The 22,324-nt window shown below is 33.9% G+C and overlaps 1 protein-coding gene across 1 annotated transcript; it reads right to left on the bottom strand.

The window, feature by feature from the left end:
- Window positions 1-66: 66 nt before the first annotated feature.
- Window positions 67-21,869, bottom strand: LOC117110693 (secreted protein RBT4-like). The gene is made up of 5 exons (XM_033253453.1): window positions 21,732-21,869; window positions 9,590-9,702; window positions 8,689-8,824; window positions 8,249-8,320; window positions 67-398 (listed from the first exon to the last, which is right to left on the bottom strand). The coding sequence occupies exons 1-5, from the start codon at window positions 21,820-21,822 to the stop codon at window positions 214-216; spliced, it is 597 nt and encodes a 198-aa protein (XP_033109344.1). The 5' UTR covers window positions 21,823-21,869; the 3' UTR covers window positions 67-213.
- Between the last annotated feature and the right edge of the window lie 455 nt (window positions 21,870-22,324).

Raw genomic sequence — 22,324 nt, 5'->3', positions numbered from 1 at the left:
GCTAAATGAATACATTTTAACTTATTTCTGATGAAGACGAAAAAACGACTGGTGAAATAAGATAGATAATATCCGCATGTTTTTATTCAACGAGTACTTTCTAAAATGTGTCGTTAAGATTCGAATGACATATACAGTACCTCGAATTTAGCATTAATGGACGAATCAGGCTAACATAATATAAGGCATACAACATTGTATAACGTCATGTGTTCATATATAGTCATTGTTGTTTATTGTATACAACGGTAGTGGCACATTTTTGCTGAACTGCTCGGGTGTTGGGATGTTACCTGGAGGATCATAACTACATACAATATAACTCCATTCGTTCGCATTTTTTATGTATCCACATCCAAGACCGGTGCTGCTTAACCAAACAACTTGGCTGAATTGACCTGCGGAAACATCAAAATATATTCACAGTAAGTAATTTAGTTCTGTTACAAAAACGTGATAGATCAAATTAATACATTTAGATGGAAATATATAATTATAGAGAGGGAGAGAGAGAGAGAGAGAGAGGAAAGGGGGAGGGGGAGAGGGAGAGAGGGAGAGAGGGAGAGAGGTGGGGGAGAGAGATTGGGGGAAGAGAGGGGAAAATACTGCATGACATTGCTGGTTCAAAAAAGAAACAAAGACAAAAAAAACAATTGATGCATCACTAGAATTTGCAAATAAACTGAATAATTTTTATTGTTGATTTGATGATACTGATCACGAAAAAGGACTCAAAAAGAAAGAAATGGCAATTTGACTTGAAAGCGCTAACATAGAAAATTTAATTATTAATGAACATGATGTTGTAAGAAAGCTGTCCTCGCTAAAAACACAAAAAGGCCACTGGACCTGATAACATTTGTAAGCAAGTACTGACATTATGCCGCAATGAGCTGGCTCATATCCTCTGTCGATTATTCAACAAATCATTGAATGAAGGAATCATCCCTGAAAAAAATGGAAACTATCTCATCTTCTCCAAAGGATTTCAGACCACGTGCTTTAACTTCTAACATAATGAAATACCTAGAACTATTGTCCTAAATATTTTGATGTCAGATAACAATATGCTATTTGATCCACTACTATTCGCTTATCGACAAAATAGAGGAACAGATGATGCAACATTTGTCCTGCTACATAATATTAATCAGCATCTAGAATCACCTGGGAAATATGCTCGTACACTGTTTGTAGATTTTTCAAGTGCCTTCTACACACATGATTCTACACACATGTTTAAGAAACTCAGAAATATGAAAGTAAATCCAAAATTACATTTTTAACTGGAAGGCCACTATTTGTTTGCATTGAAAACTCTGTTCAATCTGCTACTAGGATCTGCAACACTGGAGTTTCACAAGGGTGCGTTTTGAGTCCTGTCCTTTCTTTAATTTATACCACTAACTACAATAAAGCTGAAAGTAACAACGTGATCATCAAATTTGCAGACGACATCACTAGCTTCCTGTCTGGTGGCGCAGAAAGTTACTTTAAGAAATTTACTCTTTCCCTCTGGTGTCAGAATAACAATCTCCAAAACAAAAGAAATACTATTCGATTTTCAGAGAAGAAATGTAAATCATGATCAATTAATTATGAATGGAAAACTTATTGAACAAGTAACTGAAATCAAATATTTAGGAACTGTGACTCTAAACTCAGATTTAATTCACAAGTTAAAGCAATTCAAGGAAAGCTAACCTGAGACTTTTCTTTCCATGGAAACTTAAACAGTACAATGAATAATAATAATATTTATTGACATTACACTTTTACATCAGTGGCAGCACACAAGAAAGTGGCGCAGTCAAACTTAAACTAATGAACAAAGAGTAAAACAACAACTTAAAGCTAAACAAGTGAAATAACTTATGAACAAAGAGTAAAACAACAACTTAAAGCTAAACAAATGAAAGAACTTAACGAAAGAAAATACAAATTAGATCTTAAATAAATCATAAACATCCCTCACCCTCCCCACACAAATAATGTACATAATACACATTACGTGCATACAGTACCCCACCCAAATATGTGCATATATATATATATATATATATACATATATCTGTCTCTTATACACATCTAGATGTGTATAAGAGACAGCAANATATATACATATACACATACATATATACACATACAATGTTGATAACAAGATTCTACAAATATATCAGAGCATGGTTAAAAGTGTGTTAATAATTTGTATATTAAGTGTTTTGGTAGTTTAAGTGAACAAAATAAGAAATAATTAGAACGAATTAAGAAAAGCCGCAGCTAAGTGTATTGGTATTCATCTTCTATTCATTGAAAGTATATTTGAAGACCGTGTTGTTCAAAAGTTAAAAGCTATCATGAAGGATGCAACTCATGAGCTGCGTTCCTACTTTACATTCAGTAGGTTATGTTTCCGACTCTCTGTCCCTATGACCAAACATAAAAGATTTTCCTTCATACCTAATGCCATTTTACCGGTATAATGCAATAGCTAAGAGAAACTGATCCTGGCTGCTGTTACTCAATATAATATTTTACCCGCAATTATACCGTTATATTATTTTTTTTATGTATTTTAATATATAGAGTACTGCTTTTTTATCAATAATTTTTCATACTTTAACATACATAAGGTCCGATTCAATTTCGAATTATGAAAAGTGTAGACTGGGGCACCTTGACTTCTGACGATTAGTGCCCAAAATTGTTTACAAAAACGTAATGCAATAATACTAGCATATTGACTATTATTGTATATTTTCAGAAATATTTCAGCCGCTCCAAATCTCTTTCCTATTCTTCCTTCTTCCTTTATTCTTTCATAATTTGACGTTTTATTCAGATTTTCATACTGTTATACACTCACATGACATATATTCACTCGTTTATACCTAGGCTAGACCTCGGCTATGCCTATTACTATATTATTTAAAATATACATTTTTTTATAGAAAATAATAATTTTACATGGACATAGTAATTCATACTTAAACAATACATTAAATTTAAATGTAAATATAATGACGTTAACAAAATAAAAAAATAACATTAATTTAAATGTGTACATAGTATTACTACTACAATCATAAGATTAATATTTTACAATCTGTTATAATCAATTTTATATAGCCGGAGTTAGTTTCGACCTGGGCAAGCCTTTGCTAAATAGGTACACTTTCTCCATCAAAAAGATTATTCTATGAACGGAATGACCTGTTCGAAGCACAACTCCTGTAGACCAAACCCAGTACCGTTACGATTTTTAATCGTATGGGAAATCCACTCACAATTTAATGCTTCTTTTACTCTTACCAGTAGTGCAATACAACTTCTGTATTTACTATTTTACTCATAATAACATAATATTTGTCATGATTACTGTAACTAACCTAATGTACCTTTTTTTTTTTTTGAATACTGTATACCTTTTTAAATTTTGTAATATTTTTTGTAGTAATTTCTGCACCAGTGGAAAAAATAGTTATTAAATTAGAAGTTGCCTTTTTTTAAGAATAATAAAATTTGATAAATTGTTGTTTATAATAACCTTTGTTATTATTATTATTATTATTATTATTATTGTTATTGTTATTGTTGTTGTTGTTGTTGTTGTTGTTGTTGTTGTTGTTGTTGTTATTATTATTATTATTAATGTGGACATAATTGAGTCCAGCTTTTTGGTCAACGAAATTGTTGGGATAGTATATGTTATACTCTTACAAGTTACTATCTTATTTTAAAAGAGGTTTGTTGACTGTCGACTGGTCATGACAATCTTCTTGTTTATTTTGAAAAAGACTGGAATGTACTTTGTTTCTTGTTTCAGAGTGTAGAAGTAGGACACCATGTTGTAATATAGCTTAGCATGCTTGATGCATGTCTCTAGCCAGACAACTTGATGCTAGGCTATGGGATAACTTTCTCAAAGAAAGTATACCTCTGTCGTACATAGTAGAAGGGATTTGGAGCCCCCCACCCCTTATCTATCCTGGTAAGACATTGCTTTGACATCTATTAAAAATAAATTAATCGCTAATTACGTGATGAGGAGTAAAAATTTCTAGATCTGTGAAAATTATATAGAGGTGTAATATGAATATAAAAATAGCTCTTAACTATAATAAACTTATAGTACTTATACACCAAGTATATTGCGAGTTATTATTATTAAAATCATAAAATGCGATAGTGGAAAAATATAATTGGGAAAAAAGAACGTTGACCAATGCTGTATTAATAATAATGACATTCAGATCTTAAAAGTAAAATTGATATTAAAAGCTGTGAACAATAAAATAATTTGTCACTATTGCGAAATATAATACATTTGTAAGATATTGCTATTGCAGATTTTTAACACATTGTTAGATCTTATTTATATTATAAAACATGACTTATATAAACAAAATGTGAACAACGAAGTTAATTCGTTTACCAGTTTGTTGTTGGTTCCGGTTATTATTGTAAAGAAGCTTAAGAAATGTTGTTCATGATTTTGAAAACATTTGATAAGCATAGCATTAAATTTATTTCTGGCAAATTGGATGGTTTTACACTAACATATGCTCTTCGTCATCGATTTCATTCTCATATTTATCACATAGGTCGGTACTGACTAAATTCCAGTTTTTAAGTCTCTTCTTACATGATAAAATGCGGTGGAACAATTTAAAGTTAAATTGTGCGACTTTTGAGACATGTCGCATAGAGTTTACCTTATTATTCCATACATTTTTCCAATCTATATCTTTGTTAATGAATTTGTTTTCCCATTTTCTTTGCGCTACTGGAATATAGGCAATTTCGTTTACAAAATATTGATAGTAAGTGTTACTTTTGTGTTTGCTTAGAAGCATCAAATTGTACGGTCCTGTATTCACCGACTTATTCTCCACATTGAGTGACAATAATGTTGTTTCTTATGAAATCTTTATAATAGCTTCATATGTAAAATTACAAACAATGTAGTTTCCACTGTATTTCAAAAAATACTACATGAATCAAATAAGTTTTCTCAATAGAAAAATAATTACTCTTAATATTAGTTTATTTAAAAATCTTTTGCTGATTTAATTTTTCTGTTTATATATAGAAAAATTAGTGATTCCTAAATAAAAGAATGAATGAATGAATAATCATTACCAAGCGACTCAAAAATTCTTTCATAATGCTCGTACACATCCTGGTGCTGATTGTGGAAGTGACCATAATCCTCTAGTAATGTCCTCAAAACAACTAAAAAGATGCAGTTACATTTACTAAACTCTGACAAGCTTCAAGACATGTTAGAGCGAAAATTTGAAGCATTCCAAGATAGGTTAACTTCTAGATAATATTTATTAAGAGACCAAGATAGATGTGGGAAAAGAATGTTTTTTCCCCAAAAAACACTCTTCAAAAAACAAGCTTCATTATAATGTTTAAAGTTAAAGTGAAAAATCGACTTGATGCATTTTAAGATAGGTTAACGAGTCCGTGACTTTTAGATCAAATTTATTAAGAGACGAAGATGGATCTGGGAAAAGAGTGTTTTTTTTTTTGTTTTTTTAAATTTATTTATTTTTCCAAAAACGGTACATGCGGTTTTGCATAATTTCAATTGGGACCATTAGAGATATATTTAGTTGTACAATTAATTGGAATTAAAGTCCAGTCGAGGTGGGAATAACAAGTAATAAGTCATCAACGTAGCAAAAGACATTGAAGGTTGAATTTGCAATAAATATACCATGACATTCATGGGTGGGGGTCTTGGTTTGGTAATGATGCGTTCTGCATACACACTGGGCCATGTTAAAACATGTGACTTGCACAGTGTGTGGGCTCTAACCTTACGGTTTTCATTAATATTATCATTTCATGCTCTAATACAATAAAAAAAAAAACAAACAAACAACAAAACAAACAAAAAAACACATCTGTCTAAGATTTCTAGGCACAGGAATGCTTCAGGAAAAGGAATACACTTTCATCTGGAAAGCGAAGACTGAAGGTTCTAAAAATAACTGAGGAAAAAAGTCGAGCCGCTGACCAATTAATTTCCCTGGAAGTTTAAACAGAAGGTAAAGCGGTAAAATTTATTAGAGCATATATGCACCCACCCTCCTAGCTGATCATGAGGTCAAAAATGCCTTCTACTCTGAAGATAAAGCACAATTTGAAATTATCCCACATGACAACCACCTCATCATACTTGGTGATTTCAATGCAAGAGTGGGTAAGGATTGCTCAGCATGGCCATCTTGCCTTGGTCATTTTGGAATTGGTAAAATGAACGATAATGGTCATTGTCTGCTGCAATTAAGAGCACTTAACCAATTGTGCATCACTAACACCCTATTTCAATCCAATATCTCACATAAAGTATCATGGCGTTATCCTAGACCTAAAACCTAAAAACATGTCAAAACTGAACGTTTTTTTGAATAACATCAAGATATCAGAGTGTTATTTGTGATACTAACTACTCAATCATTTGACGGCATCATAATGATGTATAGCAAGCATAACTTCAAGAACTCCAAATCTCATGTAAAGGTGTTGAAAATAATCTTGATCACACAAAACTGTCTGAGAGGCACTGGGTGTAATGGCAAACTATAAAAGTTGCAGTGCATGATGCCGAAGTCAAGGCTTATGACAGAGCTACAAAGAAGAATTCTAAATGGTTTGATGCAAAGTCGAAAAAAAAATAATGCCTTTTATAACAAAAAAAAAGGAAGCCCTAGAGATCTACACAATTTTTCCAACAGAGAAAAATCTGGCTGCTATCAAGTTAACCAGAAGTGAGTACTGGAAAAAGCTAAGTTCGCAAATTCAGCAGGATGCCAACTCCGGAAACACCAAAAGCATATATGGTGGCATTAAGAAGGCTATTTGTCCTTTTAGTCAGGAAAAGAGCTCCAATCAAAGAGAGCAGAGTTAACTTACAGGCATATCGTGCAGACCAGCTAAGTTACAGTAGATGGGTTGAACATTTTCTCCAACCTCTATTCAGCAGACACAAAGAGCTTTGGAAATTTGTCAGAAGTTATTTTTACCATGTTTGAGCTTGATGCACATCCCTTAATTGAAGAAATAAAGGCAGCTGTTATTAACCTGCAATCTCGCAAAGCTGCTGGAAAATGGCATTTCTAACGAGGTTGTCAAAAGTTTTGGTCCCATAATCTTATGTGCATCTGTTGTGAAAAGTCATTATTCCTCAAGATCTAAAGGATGCTAACATCATTACTCCTCTATATGAAAATAAAGGTGATCGGGGTAGCTGCGATGGCTACAGAGGTATTTCTGTACTAAGCACTGTTTGGAATAGTGTTTAGAAGGGTTGTCCTAAAAAAGGTTTATGAGCTCTCAAGTAGAGTGTATCCAGAGTCGCGTTGTAGTTTTCGTCCAAAAAGCTTAACAGCGGAAATGATCTTTGCACTTCGGTTGCTGCAGGAAAAATGCATTATAGTATAAACGCATAGAAATACATTCAGAAAAGATGCATTGATATTGATTGCTATATAAATTAAAATAAACACTTGTTACTAAAAGTGTAATTGATTACTGTCGCAAAAAAAATATAAATGTTAAATATCAAACCATATGGGTAAACCATGGGCAAGGCCCATATGTGATTGCCCAGACGGATCCCATAAAGGAAAAATATGGGGTAGCCCATAAGACTTTTCCCAGATATTTTGCATATGGGCCCCATGTGGGATTGTTACCTGGGAATGTAAATAAATTGCCTTATTCATTTTGTTCTACTTATTCCGATGACTTTTTTTGTTGGATATTTTTTCCAACATTAGTTAGGCAGTCCTGCGCAAGACATTAAACTGATTTTGGTTGAGCCGCCAGTGACTAATCCAACAATCCCCTCAGACGTATCTTAGCGGCTACAGAGGAGAGTGTGTGTTATCGTTACACAGCAGCAAAGAAAACAGCTGAAAAAATGGTAAGATGATTCCATCGGATTTATCCGGCCATTCATATTTAAGTAAAGAAATAGGCTTAGTTTGAGAAGTAGACTGGTTATTTTTGTTCAAAGTTCGTGTGTTTAACCGCATAAATCAGATTGGTTGGAATTAGCGCCGTATAATGTACAAATAGAACTACATAGAATACAATGCGTATAATGTATACTTTAATTAGCAATGATTTGCCAATAATCTTTTATAACAGAAGTACATGTGAACATTCATCTGAATGGCGAAATTGTTGGGCGGCATTTGATTGTTTATCATTATTTATGTAAACTTACTTGAACTAAATGCTGGATAGTTGAAATTGTAGTCCTTAATCTTATCATACCAAAATTTAGTGATAGCCAAACCTACAACAATGAAATGTAAGAAAAAGTAAATACGAGTTAGGTACACATCCATGTTTGGCTGTTATTCGGTACTTAAGTACCTAAAACAAAATGTGCAATTAAAAGAACCAAGTACATCTTTTGAGACGAATATTCGGTTTCCCAAGCGGTGTACTGATCCATACACCCCTGCTGTCGACACATGGGAGTAGCTGGTACCAGTTTACCGGGTAGCTCACACATAAAGAGAGCACGGGGAGAAGATATTCTAAGAGACTTACAAACATAAATGTTGCTGTTTGGTAGTGTGAAGTATTGCGATCCTAGTTTGATAAAGGATGGGGTTCAGGACAAATACAATTTATAATGCAGTATCTAATAAGACATACCATTGACCGGAACTCCATATGAGCTATATAAGTTCTCGCCGTAAAGTCCACCAGAAGGCATCAGTGCTCCTTTCCTGGCATTATCCTCGGCAGCTTTCTGGGCATACTTATTGAGTTTCCCTTGTAGTTTAAGAGGCTGTTAAAAAAAATTGCACGCGTGCAGTAAGTTCACCCCTAAATCTACACACTTCATAACTTGAATTCCATTTCATTTCTTTTTTAGGTCGATGGCCAAAGCTTTACCAGTAAACCTAATCACATTTTAAGGGCATAACCCTTCACAAGCCAATACACAGAATGGCCTACACAAACTAAATCTCATTATGAGGGTCAGAGAGTGGATATTTTTTTAACCCCGACTGAGATTGGAAGGCAAGCATCTTCACCTTCAGTCAAACATATTCAAACCTTCTAGAAACTTTACTCCTGGTTAATTTGCAATGTTTGTTTTAGCCAACATATTCAAATTATTGCAATGCAATACTATGTATATCTGCAGGGTTTGCAGGTAGATGATGTTTAAAAGGGGTTTTTCTGTAGAACCATGAAATACGTAATTATAGCATAATGTCTGACAATTACAACATAATGTCTGACATGATGATGATGATGATGATGATGATGATGATGATGATGATGATGATGATGATGATGATGATGACAATGATCATCATCATCATCATCTTCATCGTCGTCATCATCATCATCGTCATTACCTTTAACATCATTATTTTCGGTACTTCAAAATACAACGTCTATTAATAGAGAATAATCGCACAACGCTAAATGGTATGCATCACACATATTTATTTCTCTCTTCCTTATTAAAACTCTTATTTTGTTATTTTTAATGAAATTATGCAAGTAAATAAAGCGTTAGAAGATTGAAATAATAACTTACAGGTACACCATGGAGACATCGATAGTAATTGTGGGCATCGCGGATTTGCTTACGAAGATCTCTCAGATCGTTAAAGTCGTTACGGTCTCCAGAAGGGTTAGTGCAGGATACATCTGAAACAAATACTGTCAACTACTGACAAATACTGTCAAATACTGTCAACTATTCATAGTCTTTTTCCGATTGCCCAATGTAACACACTCAAATAGGAAGGTCACACATATATAACACACCTAAATTATATACTGCCCATTTGGAATAGTCTGTCAATTAAAATACAAAACTCAACTTCACCAAACAGCCTTAAAACTGTTACTATTTTTTTCAATAGCAAAATTGATAATTAATAGAATTTGAACGAATGTGTATGTCTATTCTTGTTTTTTTTTTTTTTTTTTTTTTTTTTTTTTTTTTTTTTTTTTTTTTTTTTTTTTTTGGGGGGGGGTGGGGTGAAGATGAAAGCATTGTTGATATAAACGTCTTCCTCCTTCGTCTGATCCCTCCTATGTATGTTTGTACTCTTGAATAGAATTATGATTATTATTATTATTATTACATTATTATTATTATTATTACATTATTATTATTACATTATAATTATTATTAGCATTATTATTATTATTATAATTATTATTATTATTATTATTATTATTATTATTATTATTATTATTATCAAATAATTTCATTTTTCATTGTTATCAACATTTCATTAATTCCAAATAAATTCATAATTTCACGCAGAACGTTCATCCCTATTCATGGTGGTGTTATTGCGTCAATACGCAATAACAACACCATGTATAGGGATGAAGGAGGGTACGAAATGTCCCTTGTCTACGACGACCTCCTACACCAACCCAAGAGGAGGGGGTTCGGGTGGACGTTCTGCTGCGCATCACCGCAGAGCGCACCCGTCACCATTACGTCATCGGTGACGTAGAGGATGGCTACTTGCCAATGTCATTCTGCTAAAAAAAAGTCCGAGAATGCGGATTGGAAGCTACTGGTGAGAAACAATTCTTATTACCTTAACATAAATGAAATTCGAAATAATAATATTAATAATCATAATTATAATTATAATTATAATTATTATTATTATTATTATTATTATTATTATTATTATTATTATTTATTATCATTTATTATTATCATCATTATCATCATTATCATTATTATCATTATTATTATTATTATTATTATTATTTATTTATTATCATTTATTATTATTATCATTATCGTTATCGTTATCGTTATCGTTATCATTATTATTATTATTATTATTATTATTATTATTCTGTGTGATTTTTCACATACACATACTTCTCCAGGTATACATTGGCCTAAGCATGACACTTTATACACATGCTGCTCTGTTCTTTATATTACATGCCAGTGAACATTCATATACCTTACACAGATACATACTTTTTTATGGAAAAAAAAATACATTCAGTAATTATTAAAGGCAGTATTAATATATCGATAATTGTTTTTAAAAATATCTCGAAAAATAGATCATTATAATACACAAGCACTAATAAGCAGGTACTTAGTAAACGTTACTTTCTTTTATCAGTAAAACTCAGCACAGTTAACACAGGTACCACCCTCTAATGTATAATTCCTAAAGATCAATATTATTCTCTAAGGCCTACATTCTAAACTTGTGCCAGTCATCAATTCACACAATTCATAAACATTGTCTTAAACATCTCTACACTAAATGCATTATATGCATAATTGTGGTCAAAAGCTAAAGTCAGGGCTACGATGCTGTTCTGGGTATCGATTTGTTTTTCTTAGTTTACAATTTCTTTAATGATTCACGTACATTGATATGTCTAGCAACATATACATTTCTAAAGAGTTAAACGGATAGCTATTACAGGTGATACTATATTGCATACAATACTGTAAATAGATAATAATAATTCTATTTACCACTGCACCCAATTCCAGTAACTGTGACTTTGCTTTATTGATAGAATATTTTTTAAAGACATAAAACACATTATAACCTGTAATAAATACTGGTACAAAATATTTATTGTTGAACGCTTTCAATGGCACAATGCTGACTTCACAAGAAAACAAATAATCAAAGAAACAGATAGATATATAAAACATAACTCTGAATTTTCACTGAGGTTTGTTTATAGTGTAGAAAACATTGTAAAGAAAAGTGAGAACATCAAAATAATTGATTAATTTACTCTTAACTAACCTTTAAGTTTTCCCAACGGTATACACCATACACATGATACCACCCAAACAAGTACAAATGAACGCAAGAACATCTACCTTTAAAATATTTGAAAGGAGTTTTGTTGGGAAAAAAAAGACACCTAACATGTAACGTTTCAATATAATTTTGTATCACCAAAAAGAAAATAACATTGAATGTAAAACAAAAATTAGTTACTTCTTACTTAAATGATATCAAGTATCTTGAAAGTAAAGCATTAAATTCAACTGAATAAACTTACGATTGCAAGCTTTTAACCTCACTGGTGTCAGAAATTGTAATGACACTCGGACGGTTTCTGTTTGCCGAATTTGTTAGGATTTACTGTGTGCAATTGTCTTCTTTATGTTAACAGTGACACCCGATGGCTCCTAACTGATGCAATGACTGCAAAACGACTGAGAGAACATTATTACAATGACTAAACCGAAATGGATATTAATATTAATAAGTAACCCGCGACACACTAACATCAAGGAGGTTTCTTAAAAATGACCTTCAAGCTGAAATTAAAAGAAAAAAATGTAACCGCCACTACTAAAACAACACGAATGAGAAGCATATTGTAGGCAACCTAAATATACGGAAATTTCGTCTTTGTGGGAACTGCGCATATTCCTGGCTATCAAATAACACGGTCTTATTGGTCAGTTATTAAGTATGACTAAAACCTGGCACGGTTCATTATAATAGTTAGTTTAACATGCTGAACGGTAAATTCTCCGTATAAAAAAAACTCAAATATTGTCTAGATGTACACAACATGATTTTTTTTAATTAACGAATTAATAATATCTCAATTATTAAATTTAATCTGTAGGTATAGTTTATTCTATGCTTGCTCCGTATACCTTGTACGAAGAACATAGGCAATTCGTACCATAACAAGAATGGATCAGTGGTTGTAGATCTAACAGCAGACAATGATAGGTCTACTATGTAGCAACATGCCTTAGCACTGAAAATAAAACTACAAAAAAAAATGTTATTTTGTTTTCACAGTTTGTTAGAGAAATGATTTTAACAACATAGTCCACTTGCCCCTTTAATTATAAATCATATACAATGGCTAAGGCGGAGATATGTAAACCTTGGGAATCAAAAAGTATAACCTTTCCATTATGAGGGATTTTCAAGAATTTAAATAAATAATACCTTATCACGGATCGCAAACACTTTACAACCACATTCAATGCAATCCTGTATTTTTACTTTTTAACAGATATATTAATGAATAGGCTATTTATTTAATCTATAAAAAAATATAATCAATACAATATTCAGTATGTTTTCAAACAATATGTTGCCAGTGTGAACCACCTGTTTCTGATGAGCTCAATATAATTGTATATGATCATTGCTAGGTATATACTGGTTTATCGGACTCAGACGCTTTATTACACCTTCTTGTGCTGTTTTGAATAGGAAATCACAAGAAATTCTCTTTTTTCTTTTTATTGCGGTTCCAAGCTTGATTCTCTCACTCCTGGCGACCATTTTTATTATTTGAAACAGGGCAAACGGATTATTGGAGACAATTTTATCAGCTCGACTAAATACGATTACTTCAGAGGTTTACTGGACAAAAGAAAAATATAAAGTCCTTCCAAAAAATGGCTTTCAAGGTTACTAATATGACGTCATGTGACGTTCCATATGTTCATAGGAAACATAACAAATCTGTAGTATGTGTCGGGTTGGTCATTGCTTTCATACTTTAGTATTCTGATTATGATATAAATGTCAGACATATATTTTTTAATAAAAGTTGAATAGAATGACAGTGATTTACTGAGTAATGATCCATTTCGTTGACACAAACCCCCCACATAACTAGGAAACAACCCAATCAAAACAGCGTGGTCATTTGACTTCGATTAGCTAGTTAAAGGCAAAAGTGGGAAAAAACTGGCCCAAACCTTTCCATATGGCTTACTTTTATGTTACACTAAAATTAATTAACTGCTATGTTTCCAAGGTCAGACCACAGCTGTTTTCTGCTCGAGATGCCATTGTTGTATTTTGCAACGTACGCAGAGAGATATGACAGAGACGATCTTTAGACACACGGTGTGCCCATCCCGGACGACACACACTAGACCTAATATTAGGCTATAGACCAAAGCTCCAGTCAAACATGCATTTTGTTTTCGGACAGACTGTTGAGTATTATAACATTCGGGATATGGATTTGAGATACCATTGTTGTATTTTGCAATGCACGCAGAGAGATATAACAGACACGATATTTAGACATATGGCAGGTCCATAATGGACCACTCACATTAGACCTATATTAGGCTATAGACCAAAAGCTCCAGTCAAACATGCATTTCTGTTTTCGGAGAGACTGAATTGAGTATTACAACATTAGACATTTTCACAATAAAAAGCATTTTGTAAATTTCTGGCTACCTTATAATTTTCGCTCCGGAATGGAACATATATGAAAAAAAGTTTGAAAACCAAGGTGTTTTAACACGTAAAAACACATATATTCAATGTTGGTCTTACGAAATATTAAATTTCACCATACATGATTATTGTACATTCTGTTTGAAGTTGTAATCAAAGAATAATTATATTGATATGCTAATATTTATCTGGAAATAATAACTATTCTCGGGATAGTATAATATTATAATCAAATCAATATACACTGTAAAATTTTACTGCATACTAGATCTTTCATTATTGATTATTTTCCTCCAATGCTAAGTTAAATATCGTAGGAGTTTTAATGACAATATTCAGCTGAAGTAACTGACTTTCTGTGCTTCGCTTTATATTGTTCAGGATGAAAATATCGACTCATTCATTATTAGAACATCATTAGAAATTCAAAATTATTTTATAAATAGACATGACAAATTTCTTATTAAAATGTGTGGAATAGTGCGATAATTTTTGATTTGTAAAGAAAAAAACCACAATAATTTTCAAATTTTCCAAACCAAGTGTTTTAATATGATAAGTAAAAAAAAAACACTTAAAGTTGCCATTTTTAACGTGTCAGAAAAACAACTTGTAAGTATTAAAGTGCTATTTCTGAGTTTCTATAACTGCCGCAAAAAATGACACTATCAAGAGAAGATCATCGAATAGAGAAAGTCGATGAAACAGACACTTGGGTGAAACAAGGTGGAGAACTGCAAAAGGCGGAAGTGTTAAGGAGAATGAAAGCTTGATGGAGTTCCTTTAGAAGACACAATGAATTTCTTTATAATAAAAATATTCCAATGGCATAGAGAAGAAAACTACATAATCAGTGAGTGCTATCAACGATGGCTTATGTATGCACGGCCCTTATGGGACCAAAACTATCATTATTTGAAGCCCTTGTGGCGCTTTGGTAAACGGTAGAGGAGCGAAAATATCGGTATGCCGCAAGGGTCTTAGCTAGGACCAGTCCTTTTTTTATTCTCATAAACACTGTTAGAATCAACTTTAGCTAAATACACAGATGCCACAACAGTTTAGAAACAATTTCCTCTCGTACATGTAGCAATACGCAAATTGCTTATAATGACATAATTATATGATGGTCTTGCATTGATGGCATGGTTATTATTGACGAAAAGGTGTAGACATGTTAATCAGATGCTAACGATTAAAAAGTAATCTACCAGTTCTTGTATCAACTTATTGGTGTCAATATCAAAGATCAGTTATATTAGCAAAGCCAGACGATAATCTAAAAATTGTAACACAAGAATATACTTCATAAAGCCACTCAATAGGCCTAGATTAGAATTGTGCTATTATCAGATCTGTAATAGAGTATGCATCCCCTCTGTAGTATGCGGGATTGACTAAGATTCATGAAGATCACTTGAAAAAATCCTAAAACCGTGGTATAGGCTCATGCCGCCTGGGATGTCCTATAGGAATGCAGGGAATGCTCTGACCTGCCTTGTCTACATAGCGACTGCTAAAAAGGAGTATGAGGTATTTTACTAGACTAAAATCAAATGAGCACCCACTAAACCACCTTCTTCCACCCGCTAATTAGCACAGCTACAACCTTAGACACATTCAGTCCTTTGCCCTCACATCTTCACAGCAGTCATCATAGGCGGCCAGGTGGGCCTAGGCACCGAATTGAGTTTCTTTCCACAATCTCGATCGCGTTTACGACTCAAAATTCTAGCTCATGTGATGAAATTATATAATTTTGGGCAAGGCGGCTCAGGGTTGACACGGCGGGTGTAAAAATGGCCAACGGAGCATCTGTTGTTGTCTTTTGGTATTAAGAAGATTAATTTCGAAGCATGCTCTCTCCTTGTCACGAACTTGGCATAGACCTTCGATCCCGCCCTTTACTTGAGATTCCTTTTTGCAGATCCGAGCGATTTAAAAGGTCACCTGTTGTTAAAATTGCAAACATTTTAAATTAATATTTTTCCGTTCACTCAGTTCTAGTAGGATTAGTCAATATCGGGCAGCTGAACCACCGAATAATATTGTTGTTGAACTGGTCATACTATAGAAATGGATCATGTAATGCGAATACAACGGTTACATTACATTAGATCTTTAGGACCCAAAAATGTTCGAAACTCTCCCAGTGCAAGTCGATGTGTCCTTGGGCAAGGCACTTTATCTACGTTTGTCTACACCCTAAGTATAAATAGGTACCTGGTAGGATGTTGTGGCATTGAATGTAGTTGTGAATGAATACTCGTTAATTATTTAGTAAAAATTAGTTATGTAATATAATTTATTCAACATTTTTGTAAATCCCTGGTCATTTTTATATTATAGTATATTTAATTAAACTGATATGTTTCTAAGGTCAGGTCCCAGCTGTTTCCTGCTCGAGATAACATTGTTGGAGTTTGCAATGCACGCCGAGAAATATTACAGAGACGCTCTGTCAACACGGAGTAGTCCAATCCTGGATTACTCACATTAGGCCTATGATAGACCTAATCCTAAATGTATTTATATCACCCATTTAAAAATCATGTTTTCTTCATACACGAACTATTCGATTTATACAACGGATTTTAGTTTAAACCTACTGAAGTGACATACTCTACGTTTTTATTTTGTTTTTTCCGAAGCAAACATCCTCCAATTAATGCTTCTGATAGTCCTGAACAATCTGAATGGTTTTAAAATGCAAACCATCTGAGATGAGATCAAAAACAATCCTCTTATTGCACTTCGGTATTTAGTTATACGTATAAACTCTGTAACATTGAGAGCATACCTGTTTAATGCATATTGTGTTTGAAGTCGTTATTGAACAGTAATTATGTTGGTATGTTAATATTTTTCTGGATATTAACATAATATAATCAAATCAATATACAAAGTAAAAAAATTCAGAATTTCAAATTATTTAACTTACTGGATAGTAGATCTTTCATTATTAATTATATTTATCTTCAGATGCAAAGTTAAATATTGTAGGCATAGACTTTCAACAAGAATATTTATTTGAAGTAGTATAAATATATATATTAAAGTATGACACATTTTTGATCAACGTTACTTAGTTCAGACTCTTTGGCGGTCTCTTAATATAAAAACAGTAGACAACCTATACAACCTTTTCTTATTAAAATGTCTAGAATCACGAGTACAATATTCGATTTCTAAAGAAATGTAAGCCTAATATATTTCATATTATTTGCAAACCAAATGTTTGAATATAATAACACTTAAAGTTGCCGTTTTAAGGTGTTTTGAAAACTAATTACAAGTATTAAAGTGCTATTTATCAGCGTCTAGAAGTGCCGTAACAAATGGCACTATCCAGAGTTAAGACCATCAAAAATAGAAAGTCGATGAATACAGGAACTTGGGTCAAATTAGATGAAAACCTGCAAAAGGCGGAAGTGTTAAGAATACAAGCTGGCCGAAGTTCTTTTCGAAGACACAAGGAATTTCATTGTGGTAAAAAGATAACAACGGCCAGGAGAAATAAAATACATAATCAGACTGTACTAACAACAATAGTATTATATGCGTGGCCATTAAGGACCAACAAATATATCACTATTTAAAGTCCCAGTGGCGCGCAAGTGAACTACAGCTAAGAGAAAACTTGTTCTTCTCTAATTTAATTGATGTATGTGCAATTTTATGTGTTTTTTCTCTGGTGCTAATCTAAGTACTGATTTTCTGATTTCTGATTTTGTGTGTGCTTTGAATTTTAATTGTTTTATTTTTGTGCGTGTGTATTTTTCATTTTATCGTCACACAAGTTCAACAGAAGAAACTTTCTGTTACACTAACAGTGTGTTTCCCAATGGTGGTGTGCCACAAGGGTCTTGGCTAGTACCAGTCCTTTTTTTTGTCTTTATAAACTTTCATAGAATTAACTTATCTCTAGTCACACACAACAGCTCCAGAAACAATACCCTCTTGTACCTGTAGCAATATGAATAATTTTGCAATGATAGCATAGTCATTAATGAAGAAAGACAGTAAGAAATCAGTTGCAAACAATTCAAAATGGATCTACTAGATCTTGTTATTAACTTCTTGGTGCCATTATTAAAGATAATTTTTCTTAGCAACGCCATAATATAGACTATATACCTAAACAATGTAACTGTAACACAGTATCCACTGGACAAGACCAATATGCCATTCACCCCTCCCCCTCTCCTGGGTCTACTTAAGTGAGTCATGCATTCCTTACTGGGAAAGTCACTCAGGATGTTTATGCTACATCACTGATAAGGAATATCTTGATGAGCCCTTGCTTCCTGTCCCCCTGCTGTATATAAGTTACTTTAGTAGTTAGGATAGTCAGTTTTGAGTTTTGATTCTTGTGACTTGTGACAACAACATCGGTCCAAAATCATTATGCTCCTCATCGTTTTATTAAATATTTATAATGAAGTTATATATTTGAAGTTTTTGTAATTCTTTTGCCTTGCCCTCGATCACGCGTACCTTTACATGGTGGCTAGCGGTGGTCCCCTACAAGCTACAAGCACCTAAGTCCATATGATTTTCAGAAGTTACAGACGAATTTAACAATTGGAACAGTGAGCAGTGAGTAACCAATCTCCAGGCACACAAGAAAGACGAATACGTACGACACATTGGAACGGTGAGTAACCAATATTCAAGTTCATGTACATTATAATTATGACAAAGGCTTTTAAAGTGTTCATTAAGTATTTAATTTATTCAGTTTTAAAATACTGATTTGATTTCATTTTATTTTGACTATATACACTATATTGTTAGAACTTTTGATTTCTTAACATGGCTAGCAGACCCAAAACTAGGTCCCAAACTAGGACAGCCGTTAATACCGCTGACGTGCAATCATTGTCTGATGACTTAGACGATGACGTATATTTTCAGAATCAGGCTATGGCCATGAAAGTGAAAGAATTAGAATACCAGATTAAAATTAGAGAGCTAGAAGTACAATTGGTCAACGCTGGTAGGCAACCCCAACCCCAAGACAACACCAACAGCCCGATTCACAAAATCCCCAAAATTACGGAAAAGGACGATATTGACACCTATATGACATGTTTCGAAAGGATTGCTCATCAATGCGAAATTCCACTTGAAAAATATGTCCTCAATCTCCTCCCCAAACTCACTGGTAAAGCCAGAGAGGCATTCAATGACATGCCAGATACCCCATTTTCATATGCTGAACTTAAAACAGCAATCCATTTAAAGTACCAGTTAACCACTGGTGCATATCGGAAACAGTTTCGTCAGACAACCAAATCACTCTCTATGTCAACTAAGGAGTGGGTTGGCAAATTAGAGCACGAAATGAAACGGTGGTTCACTAGTGCGAATGTCAATATAGAAGACCCCAAAGCGATTTTAGACTTTTTGCTTTTAGATCAGGCCCTTACTAAATTTTCCCTATTCCCTTATGTCCTTAGTTAAGGAAAAAGAGCCAAAAACGTCCAAACAACTTTCAAGAATTGCCGATAACATGATTGAAATTAAAGGTAGGACTTGGATTGAATCCATTACCAAAACAGACCCTAAACCATCCCAGTCATCCCAAATGCCATCCACCAAGTCCATGACCAGACCACTCTCTGGATACAATACCCCTGTCGAGGTGCCCAAATCGTTTATCCATACCTTCCCCTCTAGAGGCACACCCACATCCCTAAGATCCAACTTCTCCGATGCTCCCAAGCCCTTAATGTCACTCACCCCAAGTTTTTCTTCAACCCCTGATGCGAAACCCTACAGTAGTAACGGTACACACCAACCAACAAAAAACAAAACCAATTACGCATGTTACAGATGTAACACAATAGGACATTTTAGTAAAGATTGCCCCCTTAATCCCTATCGTAACAAATCGAATGGCAACTCCCAATCTCCCCAATGACTAGGCTTTTATGTTAGACATGATAATACCAGGAAAAATCCATGGTTATTTCCTGGAAAAATTAACAACCAGGACGCCATGATCCTAGGGGACACTGGCTGTTCTCAAAGTGTTGTAAGAAGAGATTTTGTCCACCCAAACGACTATAAAGGAAAAACCGTAACAATTCGGGTCATCACTGGAAATAGTGTAACCCTCCCTACAGTACAAATATATGTTAACTGCAAAGCCTATAATGGTTACTTAATGGCAGCTATAAGCAATGACAGCCCCAAGGACTTATTGCTTGGTAACGAAATTATGAAAGATAATCCATATGACGTGACCTGGCCTACTGAAATTTTAGCAGTTACACGCAAAGAAGCGCAGGAAAAGGGAAACAAGAGGCCATTGAATTAGCTGCCTCCCTAAATGTTAAAACCTTCCCAATCACCAACACCCATGCTACACCATTAATAAGTTTTAATCGTGAGCAACATAATGTCCCACCAAAGGTTAAAAAGACAGATGAAACAAACAATGAAAACCTAAAACATACACCTTTAAAAATCAACACTGCCCCAGAAACACTAACACAGAAACAGAGAGAAGACACAACAATAAAACAACATTATTACAGACAGGACAGTCCCTATTCACCAGATAGATTTCCACCGTGTTTGCTTTTATCTTGTGAATGGAATTTTATTTCGAAAATGGTCATCAGTAAAGAATAATGATAAATCCCCTCCCCGGGAACAGATAGTAAAATGTACCGTACGAACATACTTTCTGTTGCCCATGACAACCCGACAGGTGGACATCTCGGTATAAATAAAACTACACAGCGTATTCTGCAATTATTTTACTGGCCCGGTATATTTTCTGATGTTGCCATATATTGCCGCACCTGTCACACATGTCAGAAAACCGCTCGCCCTAATTCCTATACCAAAGCCCCGTTGAAACCCTTGGATATTGTTGGTCACGCTTTCCAAAGAATAGCCATGGATATTTTGGGCCCATTGCAACGATCTAAGAACTGCAAAGTATACATCCTTACTATTTCCGATTACGCTACTAGATTCCCCTTTGCCATTCCCATACATAACATTAAGGCTCGCACAGTGGCTGATGCATTGATATGTGTGTTTAAAGATTTTGAGTTTCCATCGCAAATTCTCTGTGATCAAGGAAAGAACTTTACTTCTAGGTTACTTAAGCAACTTTCAGATTTGTTACAAATTGAATTGATCACATCTACCCCTTTCCACCAACAAACTAACGGAAATTCAATGGAACCATGAAAAATATGATAAAATGCCTTACCCCCGAACAATTAACTGAGTGGGATAGATATGTTCCATTATTTTTGTTTGCATACAGAGAATCGCATCATGAATCAACAGGGTTTACACCATTTGAACTTATTTTCGCGTACAAGGTTAAATCCCCACTTCAATTAATTAAAGACAACATGACAAACACTGGCGACAACAAACAATCTGCCTCTCGGTACATTATGGAGTTAAAAGACAAACTAAAAGTTGTCAAAATATATCACATTAACTTACTCAGACTGTACTGTGAACGCTCACAAACACCAAATATTGAATGTATGTACACTGAAACCGATTCCGATGGTTGGTTCCCACTGGCCCCCATTGTCTCCCCTCATTCCAGGCCCAATCATACGTAGATCACAATCCCAGACCATTTGACCCCTTCCCAGAAAAAAGACCTCAAACAAATCTTTTACTCAAAGCGAACCATGTTTACCGATATCCAAGGCAAAACAGAGATGGTTAAACATGAGGTGCGTACTACAACAGAAATGCCCATTTTGTCAAAAGCCCTATAGAATCCCATATACCATAGAAAACCAAATTAAATCACAAATACAAAACATGCAAAAAAAAGAGTATAATAGAACCCTCAACAAGCCCCTTGGCTGCACCTATTGTCTCTGTTCCTAACCCTGATGGCTTCCTGCGTATTTGTACTGATTACAGAGAACTTAATTAAATTACAATTGTGGCAAAGACAAGCCAAACCAGTCACTCGTCGCAAATCGTGTTTCAGAGAAAATGGCCAAAACAGGCAGCTGGAATGTCAAATTTTAAAAAATCTATTTTATTGCACTAAACTAACCTTTAATATCTATACA

This window comes from Anneissia japonica, unplaced genomic scaffold (genome assembly GCF_011630105.1).
Source record: "Anneissia japonica isolate Jap-2015-1 unplaced genomic scaffold, ASM1163010v1 scaffold16806_len104710_cov188, whole genome shotgun sequence".
In the NCBI taxonomy this organism is placed as follows: domain Eukaryota; kingdom Metazoa; phylum Echinodermata; class Crinoidea; order Comatulida; family Comatulidae; genus Anneissia; species Anneissia japonica.
This window is presented reverse-complemented; position numbering and strand designations above follow the sequence as displayed.